This window comes from Phodopus roborovskii, unplaced genomic scaffold (assembly GCF_943737965.1).
Source record: "Phodopus roborovskii unplaced genomic scaffold, PHOROB, whole genome shotgun sequence".
Taxonomy (NCBI): Eukaryota; Metazoa; Chordata; class Mammalia; order Rodentia; family Cricetidae; genus Phodopus; species Phodopus roborovskii.
The window spans coordinates 17,096,001-17,112,520 of record NW_026126433.1 but is presented as its reverse complement, the minus strand read 5'-3'; the positions used below and the strand labels follow the sequence as shown (position 1 = coordinate 17,112,520).

At 36.4% G+C, this 16,520-nt stretch overlaps 1 protein-coding gene across 1 annotated transcript in view; it reads left to right on the top strand.

Moving 5' to 3' along the window:
- Window positions 1-16,520, top strand: part of Hltf (helicase like transcription factor) — a 57,889-nt gene that overhangs the window by 12,918 nt on the left and 28,451 nt on the right. Inside the window, exons 7-12 of the mRNA XM_051185924.1 lie at window positions 2,218-2,313; window positions 5,054-5,123; window positions 6,352-6,445; window positions 11,094-11,173; window positions 11,261-11,305; window positions 12,112-12,198. Of these exons, the coding sequence (XP_051041881.1) occupies window positions 2,218-2,313; window positions 5,054-5,123; window positions 6,352-6,445; window positions 11,094-11,173; window positions 11,261-11,305; window positions 12,112-12,198 (472 nt within the window). The remainder of the gene's footprint in view (window positions 1-2,217; window positions 2,314-5,053; window positions 5,124-6,351; window positions 6,446-11,093; window positions 11,174-11,260; window positions 11,306-12,111; window positions 12,199-16,520) is intronic.

Below are 16,520 nucleotides of genomic sequence, written 5' to 3'. Positions count from 1 at the left end.
AACAAAATATCACCATAGTATCATATCTCTTTAGATAGGAATCTTTTTTTTTTTTTTTTTTTTTTTTTTTTTGGACTTTCAGTTCTGGGTAATATAGTTCATCCTTGGGAAGGTACAAGGGCAGGAATGTGAATGGTGGTCATGTTGTACCTATAGTCAAAAGGCAGAAATGGAGGTGGATGATCACCCCTGTTGATGGAATGGTGCCACACACAGAGTGGTTCATCATGCCTCATTTACCTAGTCAAGAAACTTCATTATGCCCCAATCTGCAATAGTGGAGAGGCCACCTAACATGCTCTTCCCCCATAATGGGAATGATGACTACCTTAAATGCCATCCTAGAGCCTTCACCCAGTAACTGATGGAAGCAGAAGTACACACCCACAGCTAAGCACAGAGCCAAACTACTGGAATCCAGTTTCAGAGAGGGAAGAGTGACAAAGGGGCAAAGACCACACTGGGAAAACCCACAGAAACAGCTGACCTGAGCAAGTAGGAACTCATGGACCCCAGTCTGACACCTGGGGGAACCAACATAGGACCAAACCAGGCCCCCTGAATGTGGGTGTTAGCTAGGAGGACTGGGTAGTCTATGGGACCTCTGGCAGTGGAACCAGGATGTATCCCTAGTTCAAATGGACTTCGGGAGCCCATTCCCCATGGAGGGATACTCCCTTAGCCTAGAGACATGCGGGGAGAGCCTAGGCCCTACCCCAAATGACTTGACAGACTTTGATGATCTCTCAGGGAAGGCCTTCCCCTCCCTGGAGAGTATATGGGGGGTAGTGGGGGTCATGGGAGGGTGGGAGAGAGAGGTAACTGGGATTGATAGGTAAAATAAGAAAAAATATTTTTAAAAAATTTTCAAGAAATAAAAGTAAAAGGAGCAGTGACCATCTTGCTCACATCTCCATCTTTCAGAATTAAATAAATTAACCAGATTTTTTAAAAAAAGAAACTTCATTATGGACATGTCCAGATGTTTGTCTTCCAGGAGATGGTAGTTCCTGTGAAGTTGACAATTGATATTAATCTCACAAGTATTTTGAAAGCTTTTAAGATAAAATACTAAAATTCAAGTATTCATTAAAGATACTAACCACTAGGCAATTATACTCCAGTTATTTATTATGATAAAAATCCATCTATTTTACATTGAATGCTTTACCTAATACTGATTTTCTGATGCTGCTTGCCCATTGGAAAGTACTAATTGTAGATCCACATCATATAGTGGACTTCATCCTGCAGTATTGAAAGCTTGTATTCTTTAACATTACTACTAATCTTATGAGAAAATCTTCTTGGCTATTGCTTTACTCATACTCTAATGTGCAAGTTTTATAACATTTTACCTTTTGATTGAAAATTGAAATTAACCCTTGCAACAAATACAGTACTTCTCCTTAAAGACAATTTTCTTGAAAGTAACCTTACATTGGTTACTTTCAAGAAAATTCATTGTAGATACTCAGTCATTAACAATGACAGCTGCCCATTCTTTCAAGTAATAATAGTATATGAGTGTATGCAAATAGGCATATAATAACAATTAATGAAAAAAAAGAGGCCATGAATTTGAAAGAGAAAGGAAGAGTTTATGGGAGGGTTTGAAGGGAGATGATATTATTATAGTCTCAAAAAGGGGTTGGGTAGCAGTGTCTGAGAACTGCTACTGAGGTTCTTCTGGCCTCCATACATACATATATTCACACATGCACTTACACATACACACAAATAATTTTTTATCTTACATTTTCCTGAAAGGGTATGAGAGGACCAGACTTTGGGGACTTCTTTAAAAGAACTAGTTTTATTTATTTTATTACTGTTGTTCTTACTATTGAAAATAATGAAGGTGATTGTCTTCATATGCATTTTCAAATTCTTCATTATCTTAAATTAACTGAGGTTCATTGAAAATAGCTATTTTAGTTTCATGATAAAATGATAGTTCAATGTAGAGTGGAAGTCATTCAATAAAATGACATTTCTCTGGTGCTTATAGTCAATCATAAATGATAAGTAATTTAGAAGAAATTTTTCTTCGCTAAATGAAATACTTATTTTTTATTAACAATTATATAGTTTAATAATCATGCATGCTGTGGCTTTGACTTATATTCAGTATTTTATTGTTTTAAAATGGGTTTTAAAATGTTTTCTAGATGAGTTTTAGAGTCTGACCATTTGTCTTTTAAAAATATTTTAAAGGGCAAAACTCTTACAGCCATTGCAGTAATTCTTACCAACTTTGCTGATGGCAAGCCTCTTCTCAATAAAAGAAGCAAGAAGAATCAGCCAAGAAAGGTAAAATAACTGTGTTCTGTGAATGCTGCTTTGTTATAGAAATTTCCATCTCACTAAAAGTAGGTGACAGCTAATTAATAATAGCTGATCTTTTTCAGATGTGATTAATGTTTTTTCACCATTTATAATGGTGCTTATAAAAACATAAATACGAATTTTCATAGGGGTGCATGGTTTTAATCCCAATACTTAAGAGTCTGAAGCAGGTGAACCTGTGAATTCAAGATGAATCTGCTTTACAAAATGAGTTCCAGACCAGTCAGGGCTACATAGTAGTACCTTATTTCAAAAACAATAGCAACATTAAAAACAAACAAATTAAAAAACCCAGAAGACACAAAGAAAGAAAGAAAAAGAGTATAAGTACCATATTTGTCTTAGTTCTGTTGCTGTGAAGAGCGTCATGGCCAAGATAGCTTACAAAAATAAATAAATAAATAAAATAAAGCAATTAATCTGGAGGGTAGTTACAGATTTGAAGGGTTAGTCCATTATCATGGTGGGGAACATTATAAGAGGCAGGCAGGCATGGCAGTAGAGCAGTAGCTAAGAAAGAACTCATTATTGCTGGCAGATGAGAGGGAAGAGTAGAGGGAGAGGGCAAATGAAGTGACTGCTATAAGCCTGAATTATGAAACAGCACAAAGATGCTTTCTGTATTTTGCTTTTCATGTACACTACTTTTCCTTAGACCTTATTATTGAATTTAAAAATTTTTTTTTATATTTACAGGGGCTTTATTTAAGCTGCTAGAATCTCAGATTCATTTATTTTTATTTATTTTTGCTATAAATACTACTGCTATATCTTACTAGCTTTGGGAATTCCAGAAAAGAGTATGGTAATGGCTGCCTAAAGGTAGATACCTTATTTACCATATAGGGAATCCTGGTTTGAAAATTTAGCATGTGAGTTTTTCATTCCAATGTAAATATTATCTCATGAGTATTTTTCACAGTAACATTTATAATTGAGTTTGTGTGTGTGTGTGTGTATGCTTGTATTCATTTGGAAAGATTAAGACCAACTAATTTTTATTTTTTTTTTAGTTTAGGGGAAAATTGCATTCATTGCTTTTCCTCATATTTTAAACAAATGTGGAAGTGTATAATTAGAAAGCTAACTAGGAAAGTTATTTATTTCTTGCATTTATTGGATTAAAACAATTTTGTACAAGATCTTCCTACCTCCCAACTTCATATCCTTTCTCTCATAACAAAAACATAAAAGGGGGGTGACCTTGGTGGATGTGCAAGGAAAACAATAAAAAGGATACCTAAAGAAAACACTGATAAAAGCACATTACAAACATGGAGTCCATTTTGTGTTAGCCAACTATTTCTGAGCATGGGGCCTGTCCTGCAATGTGTTTTATATAGCTAGTGTCACTTCATTGGAGAAAACTGATTTTCTCTTTCCCAACAAGTATCAGTTGAAAATAGTTTCTTGTGTTGGGGGTGGGACTTTGTGCCTATTTGTCTTTCCCCAGTGCTGGGATTTTTGTCCAGTTGAATGTGTGTAGGTCTTGTGTGTGTTGTTACTCTGAGTTCATAATGTACATCAGTCCTGTTGTGTAAGGAGTAGTTTTTCCTCCCGTAGCCGGTCTGGTCCCGCCGCCGTGCCTGCCCCAAATAATACACAGAGACTCTGTATTTGATATAATTCTGTTAGCCAGGTACTAGTTTCTTATCGACTAGCTCTTCTTAAGTATTAACCCATTTCTATGTATTTCCACATGGTCTTACCGAGAGCGGAGGGATGGCGGTTCTGTTCTCTCCAGACTCTCCATGTTGACTGCTCCTTCCTACTTCCTCTTTCCTTCTTGTCTCCTAGTCCCTCCTATCTTCCTTTCCTCTTGGCCAACAGTGCTTTATTCATTAACCAGTATGAGAAACATATATAAATTATGGCATCTCCCATCACTGTTGTGTCTGGAAAATGCAGTTTTCTTGGCGTCATCTGACTCTTACAATTGTTTTGCCTACTCATCCACATAGACTCTGAGCCTTGAGGGAAGAGAAGTTTGATAAAGTCATTTCACTTTGAGCTGAGTCCTTAAAAATCTATCACTTTATGTGTGTTTCAAAGTTATATCTTGTTTGTTACCATCTACTGCAAGAATAAATTTCTCTCTAATGAGAATTGAGCAATGAACTGGTACGTGGGTATAGCAATATGCCATTAGGAGTTGTTTTATAGCTGTGTTTATTTAGCAGAATGATATAGTAGGTTTTCCCCCTAGGAAATCTCCCAAGACTTACCTAGTCTCGGGTTCTGGGATATTGTAGCAATGCCATGTACATGTTCTGTCTCATGGAATGGTGCTTAAATCCAATATTAAAAAGTGGTTGGTTACGCTAATAAACATTTGTACTATCATTGTGCTTATGCATCTTGCAAGTGTGTCATTATTATAGATTGCAGGTCTTCTCATAGCTAGATAATAGTGATGATTTCTTTTCCATTGTGCTGGTATACACAGACCTTCCAGCTCCATAAACACTAATCAGTAGGAGAGAAGCTTCTCCTGATTTTTATTTTTGAGATACTGGTGAGAAAAAATTAAATCAGTTTGTATATTATTTTGCTTTTTTTTCCTCCTTTTTCACCAATTTTAAAATGTTAAGAAATCTACTAGCACTTTAAATAGTCTTTATAAAGTAAAGCAATATAAAACAAACTTAACCTTAATGTCATTTAAAACTGATACTCCATTGAAGAAAATGCCTTTTTTACATAGGTATACAAGGATGAGACTGTCAAACTGGGAGGAAGTAATACTAACAAAGAGGCAGATGAACTAAGCACAGGTGAGTTTTAATTGTGAATATGGTCTGACTACTTTTGGTTTTTCTTACCGAAGATAATTCTAGTTTGGATTTTGCAATATACAAAAATTTAGGATATTTTTTTTTCTGCAGAATTTCATGAAGATTGATAATCAGAAAAGGTTTTGTGAAAATAATTGGTTATTAGTATACCAGTTAGGGGAAATGTTTTTAATTGAGAGAAAAATTTCCTAAAAGAACAATTTAAAGAAAAAGTACTTTGTTTTAGAACTTCATTGTATTACAATGTGGTGTGCATAGTTACAAACAAAGAAAGATAGAAAGATAAATTAGAAACAATTCTGAAGTCAAAGAAGGGAAGACAACTGTGATTTAGCAGTCATGACCCATTATACTTTACTTGCTGAAGCCAGGTTGAAGCAGAACAAAGCTGAAAATACCGTATATGTGTATGTGTAGATCTGTGAAGGACTGGGGTAGCAGTAAGGGATAGGAAACACTCGCAGAGAGTAGAAGTGAGTATAATTTTTTTTTTTTTTTTTTTTGCTTTTTTTATAATATACTTGTTTATAGGGTGAGAATTTTGGTAAAGTTAGGGGAGAAAATGAGAACTCAAGATCAAGAGTAATTACATAAATTAGCACTCTTAAGTTTGAGGGAGTACACATGCAAGTAGGTGGTGGGGGAGAGGTGGAATAGAACTATAATAGATAATGGCATCAAATTTTCATTGCAGATTAATGAAGTTCTCTGGGAAGAAAATAAACTTGAGTTTAAGCCAACAGTGGTGAATTTATAGAGCCTGGGAGGACTAAACAGTGATTAGGAAGGTTGCTAAGTCACAACTAGTATTTGAAAATACAGATTTATATTAGTATTTTATTAGGGTCTACCCTCCTGGGGGTGTGTGTGTGACTTGTTGAGTGTTTTTTATACAGAAGTAAATTTAGCCTCTGGGTTGGTGGGTGACCACTGGAAAAAGACATTTTTATTGGATAATAAAAAATGAGGATACACATACACACACATACATATATGTACATACATATACACATACATACATACATACATATATACATACATCCCAGTGGGAAAATACTAGTTAAGGAGAAATGCAGAAAGACTACCAGGGGGCTTGAAAGTAGTGAAGTTATTAAAGCTTAAGTTTAGTTATGGAAAAACTAAGCTTTTCAGAGCAATGAGGCTCTTTTAAGACAATCTGATAATTCTGTGTATTTCTTTAAAATAGAGCTATCCAGATGTAGTGAAGAACCTGGTGTTTCAGATATTCAGGAAAATAAGAAGTATCCTATGTCAGAATTGTCTAGTATCTGCCCTAAAAGGTAAAGTATTGGGGTTAAGCTACATGGCATGTGTATTTACACTCTTCCTCTATTTTCTTGTAAGAGAAAGAGATGAGTACTGTATTTCTAATTGCAGATTGTTAAATCACAATGATAAAATAATTTATTAATTCTTAAGTCATGTTGCCAGTCTCCCTGTATTTTTTTGTTTAAAAGAGAAAGCAATATTAATATATAAAATAAGTGGTTTATTTTTAATAATCACTACCACTTCCCCCTAATTTTTGTTGATATAGATTTTCTTTTTGAGACATTAAGAGTTTTCCTTTGGATTTTGAGGGATGAAATAAATGTGTTTGGAAAGCTTAACATAGCATTTTTGCTTTGTTCAGAAAATTATTTGTGAAGAGTTAACACAGACTAGACTCTAAGGAGAATGTAGATAAAAGATATTATTCCTGTTTGGTCTTACCTTGAATCTGTTAGCTTTATAAACTTTACTTACCCTGTCAACTAGGTATAGGTACCAGACTTTTGTTATATAGTGTGGTCTCCCATCAGTGTAAATGGATGTGATCTTGTGCCTAAATCTCTACTAGCAATTCTTCAGTAGTAATCACAAAATATGGTTTAGTTGATGATTCTGTCATTAATCCTCTCTTGAACTGAACTCAAAATCATTACTTAGTTTTCTTTTTTATTTAAAAATGTTTTCATTTTATTATATTTTGTGTATAAGTGTTTGCCTATATGTACGTCAGTGTGCCACTTTTGTGTCTGGTGCTTAGGAAAGCCAGAAGGCGGCATCATCTCTCTTGCAGCTGAAGTTACAGACCATTGTGAGTTTCCACGTGGGTGCAGGATTGAACCTAGGTCTTTTGAAGCCAGTGATCTTAATCCTGGAATCTAGCCTTGTTTCCATCTGTTTTAAATGTGAAATATAAAAACTGAATTAGTCATAAGCCTATGTAATATAGAACTGTTAGGTAGAATAGATCAGATAAAAGGAAATGAACATATAACAGGGAAAATGTGTTCAAACAGCAGCCAGTGTGTGTACTATAACCAATACAGACAAACTTACTCTTCAGAATAGTAGTATTTTTAGGCCTGCTATATATAATCACATTTATGCTATGCAGTTGGTTGTATTCTTAGTACCTTTTTCCAAGTGAGGGAACAGACATAGTTACTAGTAGAGTAAGCATTTGAGTCTTGGTAGTCTAATTCCAAAGTCTATTGTCCTTAAATCCTTTTTTCATGAAATTTATGCAGTAATCATATTTTCCCTTTTCTTTGATGTCAGGTTTTTCCCCCCTCTTATTCATCTTCAAAGGCTCTATCAAATTTTCTTTAATTGGTGTGTATTATATATACTGGTAGGCTTCATAAAGACAATATTTTTCAATACCAGGTACTTCATTCATATTCACCCTCCATAGCCTGTCCATTTTCCTCTCCTTCCTTTGCCATTTTTCACCTCCCTCTAACCTTTTTTCTCTCAGTATCCCTTTTGCTTTGATGTTATATAAATATGTGTGGAGAAATTTTGAGTATATATGGCTTTATGTATCTTTCTTATTTGCCTGAGTCTGGCTTATTCCATTCATTTTCTTGTCATGATTTCATTTTTTCTTTATGGTTAACACCCTATTGTATAGATGTAACATGTCTTTCTTTACTCATTTGGCTGTTGATGGGATATCCATGCTAGCTGCATGTGCTTGTATCTCTGTAGTGTGTTAACTCACAGTCTTTTGAATATATATGCAGGGATAATATAACTGGGCCATGCAGTAGTTCTGTTTTTAGCTTTTGATGGCCCATTATTGTTTCCACAATGGCTGTACCAGTTTCCATTCGCAGAACTGTAAGGAGTAAGGTTTTTCCTTCCACCGCTGGTCTTGTCCTGCAGTCGCACTAGCCCCAATTAACATATGGAGATTCTGTATTTGATATAATGCTGTTGGCCAGGTACTAGTTTCTTATCGGCTAGCTCTGTCTTATTAACCCATTTCTGTTAATCTATGTATTTCCACATGGTTTCATCTTACCGGAGAGAGGCGGCTGGCGGTTCTGCTCTCTCCAGTCTCTCCATCTTGACCCCTCCTTACTACTTCCTCTCTCCTCCTTGTCTCCTAGTCTCGCCTATCTTGCTTCCCTATTGGCCAACAGTGCTTTATTCATTAACCAGTATGAGAAACATATTTACAGAATGACATCTCCCATCACAGAACAGCACACAGGTTCCCCTTTTCCTTACATCCCCATCAGGATTTATTTGTTTTTTTCTTTATTTTTTTAAATATTTCTTTATTCTTGAGAATTTCATATATGCACAAAATAGAACATCATCATTATTTTTGGGAGAATTGAATTCCCTCCTCAATCTGTCCTCTTCCAGCTTCATGTCTCGTCCTCCTTCTCCTCTTCTTCTTCCTCTTCCTCTTGCTCCTTCACTTCTTTTTTTGATAGACCATTAAGTCTAGTTAGTGCTGCCCATAGGTTCATGAATATGGGACCATCTACTGGAGGATGGGAAGCCTAACAGTAGCCCATACTCTCAAAAAAAAAAAAAAAAAAAAAAGAAGGATGGTTCTCTTTCTTCTAGCAACTATCAGCTTCTAGTAGCACCTCAGGACCTCAGGAGTGGGCCTAGAGAAAACCTCAACCCACGTCAGGGTTTTGACTGTCCTTATTGTGTGCAGGTAACCACAGTGAGTTCATGAATTTGATAGCTGAGTCATGTTCAGAAGACTGCATTTTATATCTTTCCTCTCCATCTACCACTTCATACATTGTTTTTGTGTCCTCTTGGCCAACATTTCGTAAACCTTATTAGAAAATAGGGAATGACAAATATGTCCCACTTAAGGGATGATAACTTGATCTCTTATTTTCAGCACTTTGATCAATTGTGAATGTCTGCATTGACTGCAGTCCACTGCAAAAAAAAAAAAAAAAAAAAAAAAAAAAAAAAAGGTTCACTCATTGAGATTAAGAATAGCCCAAGTCTGTAGGTATAAACAAGTATTAAAAGGTAATTTTACAACATGACCATTTAGCAAAACAGCAATAGTGGTTTCTACTTCAGGGCTTTTGAGCTTTCCAGCCAGGGGCTTGATTTTACATTCCTTTTCCAAATCTATCAGTATCCACTACTGTATCAGAGAAGAATAGGACCCCATGAACTCCTCCTCCATTATGACTGACTGTTGACAGGGCTAGTGCAGACTCAGTGAATCTCTACCTATCTCTCTGGAGCCATTTGTATATGTTCACTTACAGACTATGTGCAGTCACTTACTTCATGCTGGTGGTGCAGGCCTGTTTCAGTATGGTCACCTGTGTGTATACAGGTGATTTTCTCTATGTGGTCACATACCTGAGTGTAGATACAAAATATGTCTGAGCCAACACTTGCATGAATGCAGGTACTCATTCTATGTCTACACTGTTATATGTTTTCTTCTCTGTCTATTTGGGTAGTGTTTTCGGTGATAGGAAAATCTGTGTGATATTAAAGCTTCCTGTATTGGTTGATCTTTGTTTTGTTTGCCTTGTATCTAGAGGTTGTGCTTTGTAGGCATTGTAACTATAGAAATGTCCGTCAGCAGGGTTTCCAGTAGCAGGAGCCCTAATTAACTTTTATGCTCTTGCTACTACATGTCCTACTTCTGAAGAACTAGTGAATCTTATTCTAGTCCATGGTGAAGACTCTATTTCTACTACTTAGGAACACTGTGTGTTTCTGGTCAGAGCTCTATCCCCACCCCTGTTAGAAGTGTTTTATATTCCAGGACTCCGAATAGTTCCCTGACATTTGTCCTGGGCAATGCAGAGAGGAGCTCTGCATAGAGTTCACCAACCTGTTATCAAAGCATACATAGGTCTTTTAAAATGACTTCTTAATCTCTGCTCCAGCCACACATATGAAATATATGCCCACAAATTCCTGTATGGTTCAACGGTAAATCCTCTCAGATATGTGGCTGGTATTGGTGTACTTTCTTTGGCTTAGTGATTTTTGTTTTGTCCTTGGATCTGTACAGATGTTGTACAAATTGGCTGTACAGATGATGTCCTCCCTCCCTTTTTTTATACTGCTCTATAAATAATCGTTTACTGAGAGTAGGACTGTCTGAAGCCCTGTTTGTCCTAAACTGAGGTCGCCATCCTCTCTAGTTGTTCTCAGTCCTCTTTGGGGAATGCCCCAGTTGGAACGTGAGTACTTTAGAATCAACTCTGGACATTCCTGTTCTGTTTCGTCAGTATTTCTCTGCTACTGAAACTAGTGCTTTCCTGTCATCACTCCCCTCACAGGACAGTGGCTCTCACAGTCCCTGCTTTACTTTGTGAATTTAGCAGTTCGTATGTAGTTGTCATCTGCCATCTTCTACATGGCCAATTCTTTTTGGTTCTAATCTTATATCAGTGTTTTAGTTGAACTACTGAACATAGAACTCTATATGAATAACTTTTCAAATGTAATCTTGTTGGTATTAGATTTTATAAGTGCAGCTGTATGGTCATAAAAGAAAGAAACTTTTAGCCTATCTGACTTTTGCTTGGCAAACAAGAGACTCTTTTGGAAAAAATTTTATTACAAATGGGAGTTAAACAATTTCTGTGTTGTGTTTTTTCAACATTGCTTTATTATATTTTATTTTGAATCTTTCCATTTCAGAAGAAAAATTGCTGTTCAGTACATTGAAAGCAGTGATTCAGAGGAAATAGAAACTAGTGAACTGCCACAGACAATGAAAGGTAATATGACTTGATTTGATACTCTGTCATATATTCTAATTTCCTAGTGTGTCCATTTTTCCATTTTTATTTATTTTTTTATTTTAGGCAAGCTAAAAAATACACAGTCAGATACTAAAAGTAGAGTAAAAGGTAGGTATATGTTACATCTTCTTATATATTTTGCATGTAATGATTTTTAAAATAAAACAATCATTAATTGACATTAGGTTGAAAGATTTGCAATAGTATAAAATTTGGCTGATTTTGAACTCTTCACTTCATTTGAATTTTTCATGAACTTACCATATGTGCTAAATGAATTAAGTGATCCAAATACAATAAATAATTTCAAGTTAAAAATCTAATGGATAATATTTAAACCAATTTAGATAAAACAGTTTTCTACTTATAAAATAACTTAAATCAAACTTTGTAATTTTACACATGTGTACAAGCATACACAAACATACACATATACAAAAGTGTGCACCCCCCCCCCCACACACACACACATAAACAGTAGTAATGAACAGGTTTGGAGTGTCTTCTTGGCAGCATTCAAATTATGCACATAAAAAACCATTTCCTTAATCTTTGAAACGTGCTTTATTGTCATTCTAGTTAGCTGAGAAATTATATTACATTTTGAAAAAAGCTTATTACCATTGGACTGATGTGAAATTTTGCAGCTTCATACTGGTACAGCTTTGTTTTCTGGGAGCTGAATCTTTTTGCATGTGTCTGTTCCTGCTTTCTTTTAAGAGAAACAATAGCTGGGGTGTGATCACATCATTTCTCTGAGCTGTAGAGATATGCTTAGTGTCATAAATGGCAATGTTACTTACCAGATACTATTATTATTTAATAATATAATCTCTCAAGTTGCAGAATATAGAAAGTGCCTAAGGAGGCAAAGTAAAGAACATTTATGATTCTGTGATATTTCTTCTCATCAGGATATTCTAAGGTTAAAGAAGATACAGGATTTTCTCATGCATTTATTTCATCCTCTTCTGCAACAAAGAAGAAAATGTTGAAAAAGGGTCAGTAAGTCTAGTTTTCCACTTATCCCCCTTTTTTGTTATAGTCACTTTTGATTGGTTTAAAGCTTAACTTGGATAAATTTAAATAAAGACCTAACTTTTAGTATGATTCAGATTTGCTTTTCATTTAAGAATGTCAGTGATCTTTATTACAATTTTTATTTTCATAGAAAAATAGCATTGCTTATGAATATGATGGAAAAAGAGTTAAGGATAGATGACTAAGAGAATTGATTTCCATGTACACCACAAGATCTTATTTCCATGGCTTATTGGGCTATCATGAGGGATGCAATGAACAAATAAAAGACTTCCGATGTTAAATGATAGAAAGGACATAAAACAGAATATGGACATAAAAGCATAAAAGTAGACTTGAATGTAGCTTGTTTAAAAATGGTATATTTTACCAAGAGACACTAGGTAACAAGGAGGGCCAAAGGTAGAACACATGGACACATGGATCTCCCAGGAAAGGGGAAATAGAGGACTGGTAGTGGATAAGCATGCAAACTCAAAGTATCAGGTTCGCGGTAGGCAGAGGGGGAGGGTGATAAGAAAGATGACTGGAAAACAGGGTCTTTATGGAATGGGGTAGAAGCCTGATAAAAGAAATACTTCCAAGAGTCTACAATGATGCCCCAGCTAAGACTCCGAGCAACAGTGGATGCATAGCTTGAACAATCCATCTCCTGTGATTGGAATGGTGACTACCTAGGTTGTCATCTGGGCACCTTCATCTAGTGATTGAGAGAGGCATGGCCAAACATTGGACAGAGTTTGGGGAGTCCTGCTGAGGAGAGGGAGGAAAGATAGGGACATCAGAGGAAAACCCACAGAAACAGCTAGCCTGGCTCATGGGAACTCACAGAATCTGAACCAACAACCAGGGAGCTTACATGGAACCAACCTAGGCCCTCTGTATATATGTGACAGTTGTGTGACTTGGTCAATTTGCAGGACTCCTGGCAATAGGCATAAAGCTATCCCTGGTGCTTTTGGCTAGCTCTTGGGAACTTAGTCTTCATGCTGGATTGTGTTGCCCAGCCTGAATATAGGAGGAGGTGCTTGGTCTTACGACAGCTTGATATACCATGTTTTGCTGATCCCCAGGGGAGGCCTGCCCCTTTCCAAGTGGATATGTACAAGAGGGGTGGGTGTGCAGGAAGGGAGCGGGAGGAGAGAAGGGAGGGGAGGCTGGGGTCTGGATGTTAAGTAAATAAATTAATATTAGTAAACAAAGGTATATTTTGAACCTAGATGACTTAGGGGTTAAGACCACATACTACTCTTCCAGTAAACCCAAATTCAGTTCCCAACATGAATGTTAGGTAGCTAACAAATTCTTTTAACTCCAGCTCCAAGGGATCTCACTACTGCTGACAACCTCTTAAGGTGTACGCTCACGCACACACATACACACACACACACACACACACACACACACACACACACGATATGCACACACATAATTAAACTTAAATCTTGAAACATTAAGAGAGGGGAAAATCCATCCTGAATATAATAGGCAGTTCCATTCCATGAGCTGGTCCTGGACTTAATAAGGAGAAAATGAGTGGAGATCAACATTTACTTTTCTGTACTTCCTGGCTATGGATGTAGTGTGACTAGCTGCTCATGCTTTTGTTGCCATGGTTTCCCCTCCATAATGGGCAATATATACTGAATTTAGAGGTCATAATAAATATTTGTTTTTATAAGGTATTTTGTCACAACAACTAACAGAAAATTGGTACGGAGGAATAGTATTATTGGTGTGCTAAACCTGACTGGTTTGTAAGCATTTATTTAGCACTGGTTTGCAGCATCAATGTGAAAGATTTTGGAGCTGCAGGCTATAGACACACTTTAACAAGAGACTAATAGGCCGTTTTGGTGGGAATTTGGAAGATAAGAATTTTGAGAGAAGTAAAGATAGTAGGGACTTGGCTCATCAGGTTCTAAGGACTCTCTTGGGAACAGGACTAGTGGCCTTTTGTGTTTCATTCTGGCAAAGAATCTTACTTCATTGTATCCCTGTCTTAACCATTTGAGTGGGGCTGAATTAAGAAGCATTGATTGGCTGATTATTTGGCATAGGAATTTTAAGACAGGATAGCATTTAGGCTGTATTATGGTTACTCTTCACTGCTCTTATCCATGTTGACAAAAAACTACAATTTTTTCCCGAGGAACTACCATACTGATCTCCAAAATGGCTGTACAAGTTTGCACTCCCACCAGCAGTAGAGGAGTGTTCCCCTCTCTCCACATCCTCTCTGGCATAAACTGTCATTGGTGTTTTAGATTTTATCTATTCTGACATAAGTAAGATGGTATCTCAGAGTTGCCTTGATTTGCATTTCCCTGATGGCTAAGGATGTTGAGCACTTTCCTAAGTGTCTTTCAGCCATTTTAAATTCCTCTATTGAGAATTCTCTATTCAGTTCTGTACCTCACTTTTTAATTGGATTAGTTGGTGTTTTGGTGACTAGCTTCTTGAGTTTTTGAATATTTTGGAGATCACCCTGTGTCAGATATGGGGTTGGTGAAGATATTTTCTCATTCTGTGGACTGCCATTTTGTCTTGTTGATTGTGTCTGACTTAAAGAAGCTTCTCAGTTTCAGGAGGATCCATTTATTAGTTGTCAATCTCAGTGTCTGTGCTAGTGGTGTCATGTTCAGGAAGTGATCTCCTTTACCAGTTCCTTCAAGGGTACCTCCCACTTCTAAGAGGTTCAGTGTGGCTGGATGTATGTTGAGGTCTTTGATCCATTTGGACTTGAGTTTTGTGCATGGCAATAGATATGGGTCTATCTGCAGTCTTCTACATACCAGTATCCAGTCCAGTTATGGCAGCGACACTTGTTGAAGATGCTTTCTTCTTTCTTCTGTGTGTGTGTGTGTGTGTGTGTGTTTTTTTTTTTTTTTTGATGCTTTCCTCTTTTGATTGTATAATTTTAGCTGCTTTGTCAAAACTCAAGTGTTTGTAGGTGTATGGATTAATATTAGGATTTTCGATTTGATTCCATTGGTCTACCTGTCTATTTTTGTGCCAGAACTTAGCTGTTTTCAGGACTATAGCTTTATAGTAGAGCTTGAAGTCAGGGATGGTAATGCCTCCTGAAGTTCCTTTATTGTACAGCGTTGTTCTGCCTATCCTGGGTCTTTTGTTTTTCCATATGAAGTAAGACACAACTAAGGTAGAGAACTATAGTCCAATATCTCTCATGAACATTGGTGCAAAAAATAAATACTAAATAAAATATTGGCAAATCAAATCCAAGAACACATTAGAGAAATAATCCACTATGTCCAAGTAGGCTTCATTCTTGGGTTGTAGGGATAGTTCAACATATGAATTTCTACCAGTGTAATCCACCATATAAACAAACTGAAAAAGAAAAATCATATTATCATCTCACTATGTGCTGTAAAAGCATTGGACAAAATCCTACACCCCTTTTTGATAAAGGTCTTGGAGAGATTGGGGATAACAGGAACATACCTAAACATAATAAAAGCAATATATAGTAAACCAACAGCCAACATCAAACTAAATGGAGAGAAACTTAATGCGATTCCTCTGAAATTCAGAACAAGACAAGGCTGTCCACTCTCTCCATATCTCTTTAATATTGTACTTGAAGGTACAGTAAGACAACAAAAGGAGATCAGTGGGATACAAATTGGAAAGGAAGAAGTCAAACTGTCTCTATTTGCAGATGATATGATAGTTTACATAAGTGACCCAATAAACTCTACCAGGGAACTCCTACAGCTGATAAACAACCTTCAGCAAAGTGGCAGGATACAAGATTAACTCAAAACAAAACAAAAAACTGGTAGTCCTACTTTATACAGATGATAAAGGGGCTGACAAACCATCACCCTTTACAATGCCACAAACAACATATAATATCTTGGGATTACACTAACCCAACAAGTGAAAGACCTATATAGCAAGAACTATGCGTCTTTAAAGAAAGCAATTAAAGAAGATAACAGAAAATGAAAAGATATCCCATGCTCTTAGATAGGTAGGATCAACATAGTAAAAATGGCTATCTTGCCAAAAGCAATCTATAGATTCATTGCAATTGCCATCAAAATCCCAGCAAAATTCTTCACTGGCCATCACTATAATTTTTACAGAGATTAACAACATTAAATAATCTGACAGCTACATTGGAATAGGAGAAGTACATAGAGGGAGAGACCTTACCCATTGAAGCCTCCAGTTTGTATCAGGGCAGATGAATTTAAAAGGAGAGAGCCAAGACATAGAATGCCACTGAAGGTGTTCTGTGTTCCTCAGTTGC